The sequence below is a fragment of the Sebastes fasciatus genome, chromosome 5, assembly GCF_043250625.1.
Source record: "Sebastes fasciatus isolate fSebFas1 chromosome 5, fSebFas1.pri, whole genome shotgun sequence".
NCBI lineage: Eukaryota > Metazoa > Chordata > Actinopteri > Perciformes > Sebastidae > Sebastes > Sebastes fasciatus.
Window position 1 is genome coordinate 32,178,421 of NC_133799.1, and position 14,788 is coordinate 32,193,208.

The 14,788-nt window shown below is 40.7% G+C and overlaps 1 protein-coding gene across 2 annotated transcripts in view; it reads right to left on the reverse strand.

Moving 5' to 3' along the window:
* Positions 1 to 5,706: 5,706 nt before the first annotated feature.
* Positions 5,707 to 14,788, reverse strand: part of lmo4b (LIM domain only 4b) — a 33,918-nt gene continuing 24,836 nt past the window's right edge. For both annotated transcript variants that reach the window (XM_074636533.1, XM_074636532.1), the window contains exons 3-5: positions 11,307 to 11,403; positions 8,908 to 9,063; positions 5,707 to 6,653 (exon numbers count right to left, since the gene is read on the reverse strand). In XM_074636533.1, coding sequence (XP_074492634.1) covers positions 6,645 to 6,653; positions 8,908 to 9,063; positions 11,307 to 11,403 — 262 coding nt within the window. In that variant the 3' untranslated portion in view covers positions 5,707 to 6,644. The remainder of the gene's footprint in view (positions 6,654 to 8,907; positions 9,064 to 11,306; positions 11,404 to 14,788) is intronic.

Here is a 14,788-nt window from a genome sequence, read left to right on the forward strand (position 1 = left end):
AATCTGGGAAAACTGACGCTGAGATGCATCACTTGCCCAAGTTTTGTCGAAATCTGATAAATGGTTTATGAGATACAAACGAACAAAGGAACAGACAAAATCCCTTGGACCTAATCAGTGTAATTACAGAAATGCTGGAACGCAATGGTGAGATGCATAATTTTCACAGGTTTTGGCAAAATCTGATCAAGACTGGCCAAGAAAACAGATGGATGGATGAGCGAATGATGGAACAAATAAAGAAATGAAAGTTGACTGATGGTATGGAGGAAGTTCTATTTAAGAAATACACAGAATGGCTAATACAGCATGTATGTAATTCAGATACATCCTAGGAAACATGAGATGAGATTAAAGGGACTGTATGTCAGTTTTTGCATGTATAAATGTTTTTTAATCGTTATTTTGTTGCCAATGTGTGAACAGGTTGTAACCTAACCTAAAAAAATTGATCTTCCGCGACATTCAAGGTTTCCTCTATCGGCCTGTAGACTGATTTCAATGTGAAGAATGCAGGCTGTTTTTTTTCCCAGGAAAATCCAACGGATGCAACGTTAAGCACGCTCGCAAGTGCCTTCATTCTCCTCAGCTCGGCTACAGGGCAGCTAACGTTCCGCTACAAATAGAGTCCGCTAACGCGAACAAACGACCAGCCCCAACCACAACTCAGACTCCAACACAAACTCCACAAAAGCACAAAAAGACCAAAGTCTTGTGGAGCCCGTCAAAACAGGAATATGACCGACGTCGGGGTAAAACTAGGCCGGGTCTTCGAGTCATGGAGGGACCTTCGTTTAGTTTTGGGTATCAAAACAGATCCCGAGCTGGCAAAATTAAGCTTACGTTACTGCCAAGTATGTGCGATATAGACTATAGTGATACTGTGGTTTTAGCTGGCTAATGTTGCTAACGTTAGCCTTCTCGCTAATGCGGAACTAGCTAATAGGGATGTGCATTCCAAGCAAAAATACTATTTGAAAATCACTGGGAATTAGTCGATTATTATTCAAAAATCAACGCATTAAAAGTAAAAAAATTCAAATTTTCAGCGCCAGCCGCGGAGTCGCGCCACTCATCAATGTCAAACTTGACCCAGGCAGCCAATCTAATCAAGCAAGAGGCGGGCTTTATTACTTTAGCGCTTCCTTCCTTTTTTGATACGGGTAGACGTGGTAGTGCTAGCTAGCTAGTTAGCTATTGGACTGTTTTGTATTTCGCCATCATTTGCGCCAACTGTTGTTCCAATATGAGATTTGTTTCCATATGAACAGAAATATTTTTTTTTTTTACTTTTGTACGGTACTTTTTATGCGGATGTTTTTACTGGCGCTTTTTAAGTCGCTTTCAGTCCAAAATGGCGGAAGCACAGCTTTGCTGCTGGGCGCTGATGTTGCAATGGAACGAACAATTTACTTTCACTTCTTTGCAATAAATGTTCTCTGAGTGAGGTTCATCCAACTTTCTGAGTCGGGAATCCGTCTTCAGGGGGCTTTCCAGTTGAAATTTGCAACCGGGAACTCGGAAATTCCGACTTCCCAGTTCAAATGCAACGCAGCATCTGGTTTAGTTCTTGAAGTTGGAAGCACTGAGGCCTGTTACACAAGTAAAGAAAGATGTTTTAGACAAAACCACAGCCTGCTCCTTTACGTTGTCCAATAAATACATCTATAAAATGTGTTGACATGATTATCATAAAGCATCTGGAAGGTGTTATGTTTATTGTTTCTGATACAGTTAACTAAAAGAGAGAAAACTAGAGTTTGGCAGATTTCTGAATAAAATTCCTGGATTTGCATGCAGCCTTCCATAAAAAAATCTCCCCATCACACTGAGATAAATCAAAAACATGCGGCAGAATGAAGACGTAAACTAATTACAAATAAATACAAGGTGACTAATCATAAGTAATCCAGTTGTGGTGCATCAGCAGACTCCCCAGCGAGAGCAGGAGGGAGCTGGAGTTGAGGCAAAGTGATTTCCCTCAGGCAGACATGCCATTTAAGTGTGCTCCATTGTTGTGGGTGAGATCCATTAGCCTTCACTCTGGTTTGCCACATCAAAGCACATTCTCACATATGGATTATGTGTAAATAGTGTTTTTATATATATATATATAATTTCAGTGAGTCTGGAGCTGACCTATTTGACTTGTTCAATAAATTGAAAAGGGAGACGTATGAAATGTGTTTGTGTGCGTCACATGTGTACGGCTTACGTATATTTATCTGTGTATGTGTGTGTGTTTATGTGTGTGTTGGTGAGTAAACAGCTTAATGGAACCAAGCGGATTTCATAATGGACAAGGCCAACGTTAGTGTAGCACGAAATAGTGTTGTTAGGATGTGGATTACACTTAAAAGCAAAATCAAACCCAAAATCAACTTAAAGGATAATTCATTTTTTTAAAATCGGATACTTCTTTGGCCCTGACGGTCGTTTAATAAGCAGGTGAAAGTGGAATGCTTCTCTGGTCATCGCCTCCCCCCGAGCATCAACCATGGATGACAACTGTAGCATGTTTCATAATTCATGCTCAAAATCATCCTAAAAGACCTAAATCAAATCAGCAGTTAAGCTAAATGAGGATGATGTTTTTGAAGCATTTCGCAGTCATCTAAGTATTAATGCTGACTACATTTCCATGTAGCTATTCCCCCAAAATTCCTGTTTAAAGTGGTTCATAGAACCTCCAGCCAAAGATCCATTTAAATGCCACGTGAAAAAGCGGAATTATCCCTCGAGATTGTTTTATGTTTTGCAAATCTGACCATATTGCTTTTGTGCGTTTGCAGTGAGAATCAGCTCTAGGAGAGAGATTTTGAAGTTCACATTGACACTGATGTTTCCCAACCACATGTAGGGTGAGTTTGGCTGTTAAAAAAACCTTGTATTTATTTAAAAAGAAATACATATATGGTCCAAACTCCTATCTTAAATCTGCTAAATTAGTTTGCTGAGCTGGGCCTTTTTTTTTGCACACCTTGACTCTTCATCTGATTCATAGCGACGGTGAGTCAGGCCAGGTGTTGTCTTGGACTCAGATCTAAATATTAGTAGTAACATGTCCTTTCTTTGTATGTATGAACCCTCTAGAACACTCAGGTCTGGTCCCTGTTTAACTATTTATTGATCGTCTCATTTTAGTGTTTTAATGTATACATGAATACAGCAGACATTCTGACTTGTGATAGCAGAAAAAGCACAGGTGTTACTAATGACATTAACAATGGCTCTGTTGTAATCAAGTGTCGCAGTAAGCCATGACAGTGCAGCACATTCTCACGGCAGTTCGTAAAATAGTCATGAAATTTAATCTAATTGATTTGTTTACAGAGACGCAAATTTCCCTTTTTTTCGTGACGCTCAGCACGATGTTCAGCGACGTATTTTTGGTGTTTTTTGTCCAGCAACACGTGACACACGTGTCAATTTCCGCTCCTGTCTTTTCAAAACTTAGTTAGGTTTAGGAATAGATTGACTTAGTTATGCTTAGGCAACAAAACAACTTAGTTAGGTTTAGGAAAAGATCACGGTTTGGGTTTAAATAACACAGGAAGTGGTGTAACTTAAGTACGGAATTTACGTGACAAAAAATACTTAGTTAGGTTTAGGAAAAGATCATGATTTGGGTTAAAATAACTCCGGAAGTGCTGTAACTTACTGTAACTACGGAACTTTGGCTTGTGGTTTCACACGGGACACAAACACCGGGCAAAAGTCCTGTATTTTACATGAATTTTACGAATTGTTTTTGTGCTGACCATCCCGAAAAAAATGCGAAATTCGTGTCTATGTTCGAATCGATACATAAAATTTCGTGACTATTTCACAAACTGCTGTGCGACTGGGCTGGACATTCTAACTTGTCATAGCAACACCAGGACCCTGAAACTGAAGCAGCTAAATGGAATTCAGCCATCATTATTTTTTCTTATTTACACCTATGTCTTCTGGGAAAAAGCCTTGTCTGGTTTACACCAGTCAGATATACACGAGGACCTACTGTATGTTGACTCATATGTGACCTAATTGCTGCTATTTTGGCAAAATAAACAGATTTCATGAGCCGTAGACAGAGCCACAGTAATTCAAACCACTTTTGAGTGTCCTCCAATATTGACAAACTAAAAAAAATCCAACTCATGTTGAAACATTTAGGATGCATGTTAGGGGTTACATTCCTGGAGATGATTCCATTCATAACAGATTAGTTTCTTCTAGCTTTGCAAGATTTTCACAGCATTTAAATCCCATTTTAAAACACAAACGTCTGTTTACTCTTTAGGCCCATTTCCTCTTCTATTGGAGCTGATTTTTTGTGCATGAAAGTCTTATCCTGTACAGCAGCAGCATTGTTTCAGCCACAGCGGCGGGCTCATGAGGGGCCCAGACTCCACAGATAAGCGCATCAGCCATTACCGGGTTCCTCCTTCAGACCTATTAGGTCTTGCAAGGACTTCAAACACCAATTTGTTCTGCAAATAGCCCATTCAATTTGTGCCTGCCAAAGAGAGACACCTCTCCCCCTCTCTGCAGTAATTGAATCTTCAAAGGGACATTTTCCTCTATTTCTGTCAGGTATTAGAGTGATGAATAGCAAACGGTCATTTGAGCAGAAAGAGAGTATACATGTTTATCCATTTTCAGTTAGACGCTCATCATGCACCTTGATGATTGCTAGGCTGGAAATTGAATGGCAGCGCTGCGGGATCTTCAATAGATGGTTTTCAATGGCGAGACAGACGAGTCACGCATTGATATCAGGCTTTTGCAAGATAAATTCTTGGGCACTTGATGAATTGAACTTGTAGTATGTGCGAAGTCTAGTTCTCAACGTTAAAGCTGGAGTAGGCAGATTGGAGGAAATATGACAAGAAAAGTTATTTTTTATAAAATGGTCACTAAATCCTGACAGTAGTGCATGAGACAGGTAATCTGAAAAAAATAATAATGTGCCTCTGCATCCTCCGGTGCTCCTAATGGCATCTGCAAGATTTCACAGACTGGAGGAAAACAACCGAACAGAGCCGAGCTGGAGCCTTGCCGTCTCTGAGCAGCTGTCAATCACTCGCAAACTCCGATCAAATATGAATCTATATTCTGTTACTGTAGTGCCTATTTCTTGTGTAAAATGTTTTTAAAAACATCTTGTAGTGTACTGTTTAGCTGTAAAATGAGAGTTAGTGACCCGGCAGCCATGTTGAGATCAGTTGAGGAAATACCAAGCACCGCCCACCAGCCGGAGCACACTTTCACTTTACAGCTAAACTGTACACTACAAGATGTTTCTGAAAACATTTGAGGTGAGAAATAGGCATTAGTTACAGAATATTAATTCATATATTTGATCAGTGCTGCGTAGTTTGACCGTTTGATCGGAGTTTGTGAGTGATTGACAGCTGCTTCCGTAGAATGAACAGCCAATAGGAACGCTCTCTCTCGGAAATTACCTATGATTGGTCAAAGTCTCCCGTCACGGACTAGATTTTTTAAAGCCTGAAAGCAGAGCCATGAGGAGGTGCAGAAGTCTAGTTTTCTCTCAGAATACTTGAATTACAATATGCTGAAAGGTTATTATGAAATTTTTGCAAAATAATGCCAAAAATATACTGCTTGCTGCCGCTTTAATAATAATTTATAACCCAAGTTTTGCAAATCTTAACTTTGAGTGCAGATTCGGAGGCTTTACAATGAATTTAAGGAGGCTTTTAAATCTTCAATATTTTTATTAATTAAATACACCATACTGGAGCAAATGTCTCGGAAAATATCACAAATAAATTTCTCTTTCATTCAGCATTTATATGTTGGTGATGATCTCTACATTACTGACTATGAGCAAATTTCTTCCGTTTTGCCGTGGGTTGAGGTTTGGAGGGGAGGAGGGAGGGCTGGAGTGCGGAGGGTCAGATGTACTGTAGCCACGCCTGGACAACGACATTTACATGCATACTGTACATACATGGTAGTTTTACAAATACACCAAGAGTGTTCATGATTTGTTTTCCACAAAAAGCCACAGATTTATTTTTTTTTTTTTTAAAACCCCATCTTTTTTCTATATATACCACCAAAGAAAAAAAACAAAAAAAAACACATTCCCCTTTGACAACACTTAAAATATATAAAGTGGAAACACCATGTTGTTGGGGAAATGAGGATAGAAAAGGAAGAGAGGAAAAATGAAAAAAAAGATCCCAGGTTTTCCCCCAAAATGTCTTTTAAACAAATATGCAGAGTTGAAAAGTCTGCATCTCTTTTAGTCTTTGTCTCTTCCCTTCACTTCAGTCACAACATCCTCTTTAATTTTCTCTTCCTGAAGAGTCCCCTTCTGATCGGTTCCCCTTTTTTTGTTTTTTAATTCCAAGGTCGTGGAGTCCTCAGCGTCCTGATTCAGGTGCATTAAGTGCAAGTATCCGACCGTATTTGGGGAAAAGCCGAGGGTGAAGGCTGAGCGTTGGGGATGGGGGTTGCGGAAATAAAAGTCAGGTAACTGGTTAGATGGGTCGAGGATTCCTTTGGGGGGGCAAAGGGCCTGGGGGCACAGCTAAAAGGCTGGGGTGCTGCTGATCCACGCTGTCTCGGGTGACAATGAGTAAGGGCTAAAATGAAGGCACACATCCTGCTTCCTGCACGGCTCCCGCCTAACACACCTGAATAGATAGAGATAAAAAAAAAAAAAAATTAATAATTTGGGCCATCATTATAAGAGCATCAGCTCACAAAATGCCATACATGTTTCATCCTGATAAATCAACTACCCACCAGCTCCAGTGTTTAATTTATTGATCAGCCAGGCTTTGAAACCCATCTGGTGTCCCATTTACTTTGCATTAACTTAAAAGTGCATCCATGAAGCGATTCTCTTTGGTATAATTATAACCGCGCTCCGACATAACTGCAGGAGGTATTCAGTACTGTGAAACAGAAAAATGTTTTTTTTTTCTTCTCCCTTTTTCTTCTTTCTTTATGATTCTTAGAGGCGATTTACTTTTCCCTTCATCCCTCAAATCACTAGGAGGGCTTCAGTCTATTAGTAATTGCAAACTCCTACTTGGGGGCTAATTAAAGTGACTGACGCTGGGAGGGTCTCGCTCCCCTGGGTCAAAGCAGCTCCGTATGAGAGAGGTAATTTGTCTGTTCTGAACAAAGAGATTAGGAAGAAGCTAGGAAGAAAGCTTAATAAATGAGCATCAAAACGTCCCGCGCCGTGAATGCGGACAACACCAATTATGTCGCGGCAAAATCGCACATAATCAAAACAATGGTCAGTAGATAACCCCCGTGTTTCCGTGTGAGCGCCGGTGACTGCTTCATTTTCTCCCCGCCTGTGTTTCTATATTGAATCTATGCTGCGATACATGCGGTATATTGATTTTGGAGTGCTGTTATCCTACTCTGTGTTATTTTGAGGCCTTCCAAATTCTGTTTTAAGCAAAAGAAATGAGAGCGTTAGTGTGATAAAGTGCTTCAGCAAGCGGGCTAATTCTCCTTGTTTCACTTGCGGAGATAACAAAAGCATCCGGAGACTGCTCCCACTGAGCGATGTGTCTCTGTTTATTTAATAATTCTCTCTCTGCTATAATTAAAGCACCAGGGCCAATATTCAGATTGCATTTTAGCATCAATAATTCAGCAGTTTTCACTACAATTGATGTTAGCGCATAAATAAACAATGAGGCCTCATATTTACTACACCAGCCATGCTGCAAGAGACGTTGAGGGTGGGGAGGGGGGTGGGAGTAAGGACTTAAACAGACATTTAAAATTAAGCTAGATAATGCAACGGCTTTCAATTTAAATGTGAGGAGCTCTAAGAGCTCTAAGAGCTGATTTGTAGAAGTGACAAGCCCTTAAAAGGCATGTGACGTGGAGGGGAGGGAGGGGAAGTGGGGGGGCTTAATGGAGTTCTACCTCTCCTCTACTCACAAAACCACTCAAGGTGAAATGCATGCTCCCAACAATATAATTCCTCTTTCAGTCAGACTCTGACACACTCCAAACACCCCCCCATATCTCTCTCTGTGTGCTGTGTGTGCAGACAAGGTATCAATAAAGCTCCTTGTTGTGAGGCAAAAATGATTATATCTCCTGCGGGCAGAATGAAGCTATCCTGAAGAATGAAGTTATCCTTCGTATATGATTAGGCCTTCTGTTTTGCTTTCACTGGAGGCCTCAAGATCAAATCAGGGAAAGCCATGATGACAGCTTTCATGATATACTGGCTGCTGCAGCTCGCTGTCTGTGTTCAACCTTCGGGCCCTGGATACATATTTTTGGCCTTGGAGTAATAACTTAGCCCAGGTGATCGCGGTCTTGTTGATACAGTAGTCAAATGCTGTTTTAAACACTCGGTATTAATGGCGGCGTGCGTCATTTTTCAGCGCGGTTGGGAAGCGCGGCTCGGGACGGCAAATAAATTCAAGATGAGTCAAATATGTATCTGCTCGTAACAAACAGAGTGCGAGTACAAAAAAACAACAAAAAAAAACATTTTCACATGTTTTGTGCTGACGGTTAATACAGATTTTCTGAGTGCGTGTCCTCCAACAAGAATGATGGAAAAATCCATTGGCTGTCTAAAAATAAAATTCATCTCTGCTCTGTAAGATTTAGTATCTGCTGCGTGCCTCGCAGTGATGTCGAATCGACGACACCAATGTAAACAGAGTGAAAAATGTTGCCGGGAAAATTACAGATGTTTTCTCGTTCCCCGCTAATGACTCCAGCTGACTGATGGCGAGCTTTTACTGACTTGTCCTTTACTTTGAAGTTATCAGCCCATTTTAATACTTTGAAATGAGACCACAAAGAAACTCCGGAGCACTCTCCATCATCAGGCAGCCCCCTTCCCCCCCACCCCCCGTCATGTGTCACTAGTGCAGAGAGAAAGGGCGGGGGAATTACCTTCTGGTCGGGCAGTAGTGGGTTCGTCTGCAGCGAACTCAAATGGCCGTTGATGAGTGCTGTGGGTCTGTCGTGTTCGCAGAACAGGCTGCCGTTGATGTAGTGGAACCGATCCCCGGGGACGAGCCGATTCCGGCAGGTGGAACATGTGAAACACTACGGGGGGGACGGGACAGAGAGACAACCATTCACAACCAGGCCCCAGGACCACAAGGTAGTGCTCAATCCTATTATGTAACAACACCTTGGAGACAGACATATATGCACTTTTGCACAACTGTGTGTGCAGGTGTCAGTGGTGGTTAAAGGTGGAGAATACAGGTAAAACTAATAAACAGCAATTTAGGGCTTTTCTTGACTGACTGATTAATGGTTTGGTCTATTAACTGTCAGAAAGTAATGAAAAACGCCAATCACTATTTTCTTAAGCCCAAGTTGATGTTATCAGGTGTCTTGTTTTATCCAACCAACAGTCCGAAACCCAAGGTGTTTAATTTAATATCACATAGGACAAAGAAGAGAGGTAATGTTTGGCACTGTTCGCTTAAAAAATGACTAACGATTTATCAAATATCAAAATAAACAGTAATTAAATTTCTGTCGATGTTCTGTGGATTTGTTAATCAACCAATTGTTTTGGCCCTTCAGCAATTACATTATTTTCCTACCTGTTTTAGCTGCTGCAAGTTCAATGATTACCGCTTTAAAACAAAACTTTCACTTTAATGTTTTGGTCCATATTTTAAACAATAGGACTAGGGATGGGACGATATAGGATTTTATCGCAGATCACGATAAGAAACACAATAAGTTGATCGTGGTGAATTTCCATTATCGGGATAATCGTGAGTATCGGCACCAGTGACTTGAAAAAGCAGTCCAGCTTGCTAGAGCCTGATTTAAAAAATAAAAAACCCAGGGATTTTCATGTAAGAAAGACTAGACTCCCACAATGTTGATATTTTTTCAATTTTATTTATCCTTTATTTATGCAGGGGGACCTTATGATTTATGATTACTTTGTTTAATTTTGTTTGTTAGTTAAGTTTGTTTTGTGTCGTATCTGTAATGCAATAACATAGTTGTTTCTTAACTAAATGTAATGTAAAGTGAGAGTTTTAAACATATTTTGATGATTATCATCAGGATAATATTGTGATTCGCAATTATTTTGGCCAGGATAATAATGACATGAAATTTTCATATTGTCCCATGCCTGACTGGGACTTAACTTTTAATTAATAATTGCTTCAAACTCTCATTAACCCTGCTCTTCATAGAAAGTACCACAATAAAGCTACCATCTTCAAATTCCAAGACAACAAGCTTTTCAACATTTACTAGGGATGCACCGATACTGGATCGGATATCGGGCCGATACTGACTCAAATAGCTGGATCGGGTATCAGTGATAATGGGGCCGATCTATTCAAATCAATTCTATGTGTATATACTATATATATACTGGAATTTGTATTCCTGTTATGACCAATTTGTTGCCGCATTAAGAGGTTTACACTTGAATTGTAATTTTGAAGATTTTTTTTGCCAAGTTTTGCGAGTGTGCGATTTCTTATTTTATAATAAAAAACAAATACATTTATATCTATGTATTGATTTGTCACATTGTGTTTTACAAAGTTAGGAAAGCAATGTTTAAGTCAAGACTGATGTTGCCTTACACATAACAGAATGATCCCGGTCACTTCCACACAGTGAGGCATACAACTTATTTACTAAACACTGATCGGTATCGGTCGATATTGTGTATCTGATCGGTACTCGGTATCGGCCGATACCCAAAGCCCAGGTATCGCTATCGGGACTGAAAAAGTCAGATCAGTGCATCCCTAGCAAGAACAACGATTACTGCTTAAACACTTTTGTTCTTTGATTTGGTCGTTATTATAGCTGAAATGATTACTCGACTGATTAGTCGATCAATAACTTCTGATAAAAGATTAATCATTAATCTGGAGATTTCCTGCTTTTCTCTGGACTGACAAAACAAGATATTCAAAGACAATCACCTTGGACTTTGAGAAACTGGGATGGACATTTTTCACTATTTTCTGAAATTTTATGGACCAAACGATTAATTTAGAAAATAATCAGCTGATTAATCGATAATGAAAATAATAATTAGTTGCAGCCCTAGTCCTCATTTCAAACACTGGGATTTAACTCTTAATTAATAATTGCTTCAAACTCTCATTAACCTGGCTCTTCATAGAAAGTAGCACAATAAAGCTAAAATCTTCAAATTCCAAGGCAACAAGCTTTTCAACATTTCCTGAACACACAAGACATCTTGATCCAAACTTGCTATAAAATTATGGTGTGATCAATTCAGTACAACTTTATTTATCCCTGTAGGGGCCATTGAGACTTGAGTTTACCTTGAGGTGGTACACGTTGCCCTGTGCCCTCATCACCAGTTCACTGGCTGGAATGGACTGACCACAAGCGCTGCAAGCTCCACTGTTTCCAAATAATCTGAGAAGAAGAAGAAGAGGCGAGTGTTACTATGGAACCACTGTAGGCATCCTCATAGATTTAGCCTTGTGTAATGGACTGTGGCAACCACACTTCTTGTGTCTGAATGAAAAGTCCGTTCAGTGCTAACTTCGCTTTTCCCCAGCTCCATTTCTAACTTGAAGGGAAAACATACAGGAGAGAGAGAGAGAGAGAGAGGGGAGAGTAACAGAATGAAGAAATAGAAAATCATCACAATATCGACGGAGAAATGAATCCTCCAGCTCTCCACAAGCATCCAGCACTGAAACTGCATATTACTTTTGGTGCACATTTTTTTGCAGCCTAATAATAACCTGGAACATAAGCAATCAGGACCTAAGAGGATTTGATTGTACATCCAGGCGGAGACATAGTGCTTTTGCCATTAGGACTCCTGTGAATGCTCTGTCAGTGCCGTGTTTCCATTAGAAGCCAGTAGCTACTCGGGTTGATATATAATGTGCATGGGTTAACCTTTTCAATCATGGTGTCAACACTTTAGATTTGCTTCTGCTCATCTCTTTCGTCCCTAACCTTCTCTCTCTCCCTCTCTCTCTTTCGTTCCCTCTGCCTCTTGATAATGAAATGCTTGCTCCAGCTTCCCTTCTATCTTCCTTCTGAGTCCACAATTTAGATTACTTCATCTCGGTGAGCAGCAAACTGAATGAAATTTCGATTTGAGCAGAAAGTAATTTACTGGGATCTGGACCCATTTGTCATCATATCTCACCGGGTGTTTGCTCTATCACTGCACTTTTCCTAAGCAATCAAATAAGACCACGGCATCTGACATGCTCCGCAGAGAAGGGGAGAGAGAGAGAGAGACAGGGATGGAGAAAGAAAGGGATAGGGGGGAGTGGTTAACATTGGTGTGTGTGCATCAGATAAAGTTGTTTGGCTCAAAAACTAAAAAAAAAATTAACAAGAAAAAGAAACAGGGGAAACGTATTGTACGAATTACATTTTTTTTTTTCTTGAGGACAATTTTAAGAAAAGTATTTAACAAATTCGTGCTGAGACGGAGCAAGGGAATAAATGCTTCTACCATCCCGACCATAACCCAAGCGGTTGTTGGATATATTGACGAACAAACAAGCCAGAGCTCTTTGCAAAAGGGACACAGAAATGGCTTTCAATAAGACAGCCCAGGCAGAAGCAAATTTTGTCTTAGCATCATTTGGAAAGGCTCCATCAAAACTCAATTTCAGAAACTAATTAACTGGAGACTGTCGTCACAACACTGCCAACTCCCCGCTTTCACTGGGACAAACATGATAGTGGGAAATGAACATATAGGCCTCGCTTTAAGACTCTTGTGCTTGTGCAATCTGTGGGAGAGCAAAAAATACACTTCTTGCGCAAAGACGACTAAAATTTTGCTCAAATTGGAAATATGTTCTTTCGTGTTCATGTCGAATTTATCCCTTGTGGTGTCCTCCGTGTGAACGCTTTTGAGGTGTCGAAACAAAGACTACAGGACGTTTTCACCGCAGCCTTTTATGTTTCACCACGGAGTGGAACTCATAGCAGGTTAATTATTTTATCAGGGGGATAGCTCTTGATAGCATTTGATTTAAGGAGCCAGAGCCTTTAGGTGCTAAATTAAGCTGCTATATGGGTTTGAACTTGGGCTCTAATGGCCTCCTCTGCCAGCGACCTACAGCGCTGAGGTGAAGTAGACACCCCAGGTCAGTATAATTAAGGCCAAGGGACTCTTTAATTGCAGTGACACATCTGGTTTTTCCACCTAAAAAAATGACTCTTACTATGTTCTGGAGGATCTTGATTTATCCGTTTTCTCCCCTCCTCCCCCGGTGGAACTGACTTTGCTACGACCAACGTGTTTGATTAAATTAAATCACAAAAAAACATTTGGAGCTGTCTGTTGTCTATATAGGCAACGACTATTGGATTTCATTTCAGCACTGACTGCCAGGTGAAATATAGCATGGCTTGCTGCTAGGCTGTCTGGTAAATGCAGACCTCATTCACCAAGGCCTTTGAGTAGGGTAAAATTACCCCACAACAATGATTTCTGCAACACAATCCATTAAAAATGCCTCTCTACATCAGCAGCCAAAGCACCTTAAAAGCACTAGGCCATATTGATACTGAAGCGGGGCTTTGCATAATGGCAAGAGCTGCATTAGAGGAAAAGGGTGGAGGGGCCGGGGTGGGGGAGATTGCTAGGGTGAGGGAGGGCGCGCGTGGATCTGTGTTGTGTATGTGTTTTGGGAACAGGGGGATGGTGATGTGTGTGTGTAGGGGTGGAGGGTGGGTGGTGGTGGGGGGGATCAGCCAAATTACACTTGGTTAATTCAGAGTAACAGATCTGGCCCCAAGTGAATTGAAGGCCTTGAATTAATTCTGTTATGACAAATCAAGATAAACGTTTCCCCTAAATTGCATGCGATTTAATTAATTTCTGAGATCCCGGTTTTTTTTTTCTCTCCCTGGCTTAATAGTTCACATTCTCCCGTGCTGTCATAGTGCTTGAGTGGGCAGACTTCAAAGTGATATTAAATAACCCAACTATTAGATTTACCTCACACGTTCTATTGGAAAAGTGCCATTTAATTACCTAGGCTTATTCAATTAAGGGGACAGCATTCTCACTGAATCCGGCAGCCACAAGTAAATTAATTCTCCCTCTACTAGCAGCCCACAGAAATAATATCACCTCCAGCTTAAAACAACATGATCCCCCCACAGCGAACGCAACTTTGGCTTAAAGTTTGACATTAAAGCAGCGCTGCGTGAAAAACAGAGATGGTGCTCGTCATGTGATGTGTGTGTGAATATTTCTGCTTGATTGATGGGAGATGGGTGTCATCCCAGGCCATCCCATTATAGCTGTGATGTGAAGCGTTTCCACTCCTGATCAATCAGATGAGCCTTTTTCTTATCAGCTGTATTAATATAAGTTTGGAGCTTAAAACGTGTGTTGTATGAGCAGTCGATTACAAAAATGAGCCTGTCCCTTTAAGATGAGGGGGGGGGGGGGGGGGGGTGGGGGGGGGAACAGCGGCAAATGGCCTTCGCAATAATCCCTCTTCTCTATCTGTCTTTCTCTCTTGCTCTCTCTCAAAAGCCAATTTGGTTAATTAAATGTTTTGTTTGCAGTGTGGCTCTCATTCATTTCGGACACGTCATTGGGAGCGGATACAAGCCAGGGACCAGATCTCATTAGATAAAACCCATCAGGACTAAAGGAAATGGAGGGGGACTATAATTAAAGCATTTAATTGTGTAGACTCACTGTCAGATGTTTTTTTTTTTCTTCCCCCTCCGCTCCTATCTTTATCTCTACAGAGATCTCCATCCATCCATAATATGCATTTTAGCTCTTCCACCAAGCATGCTC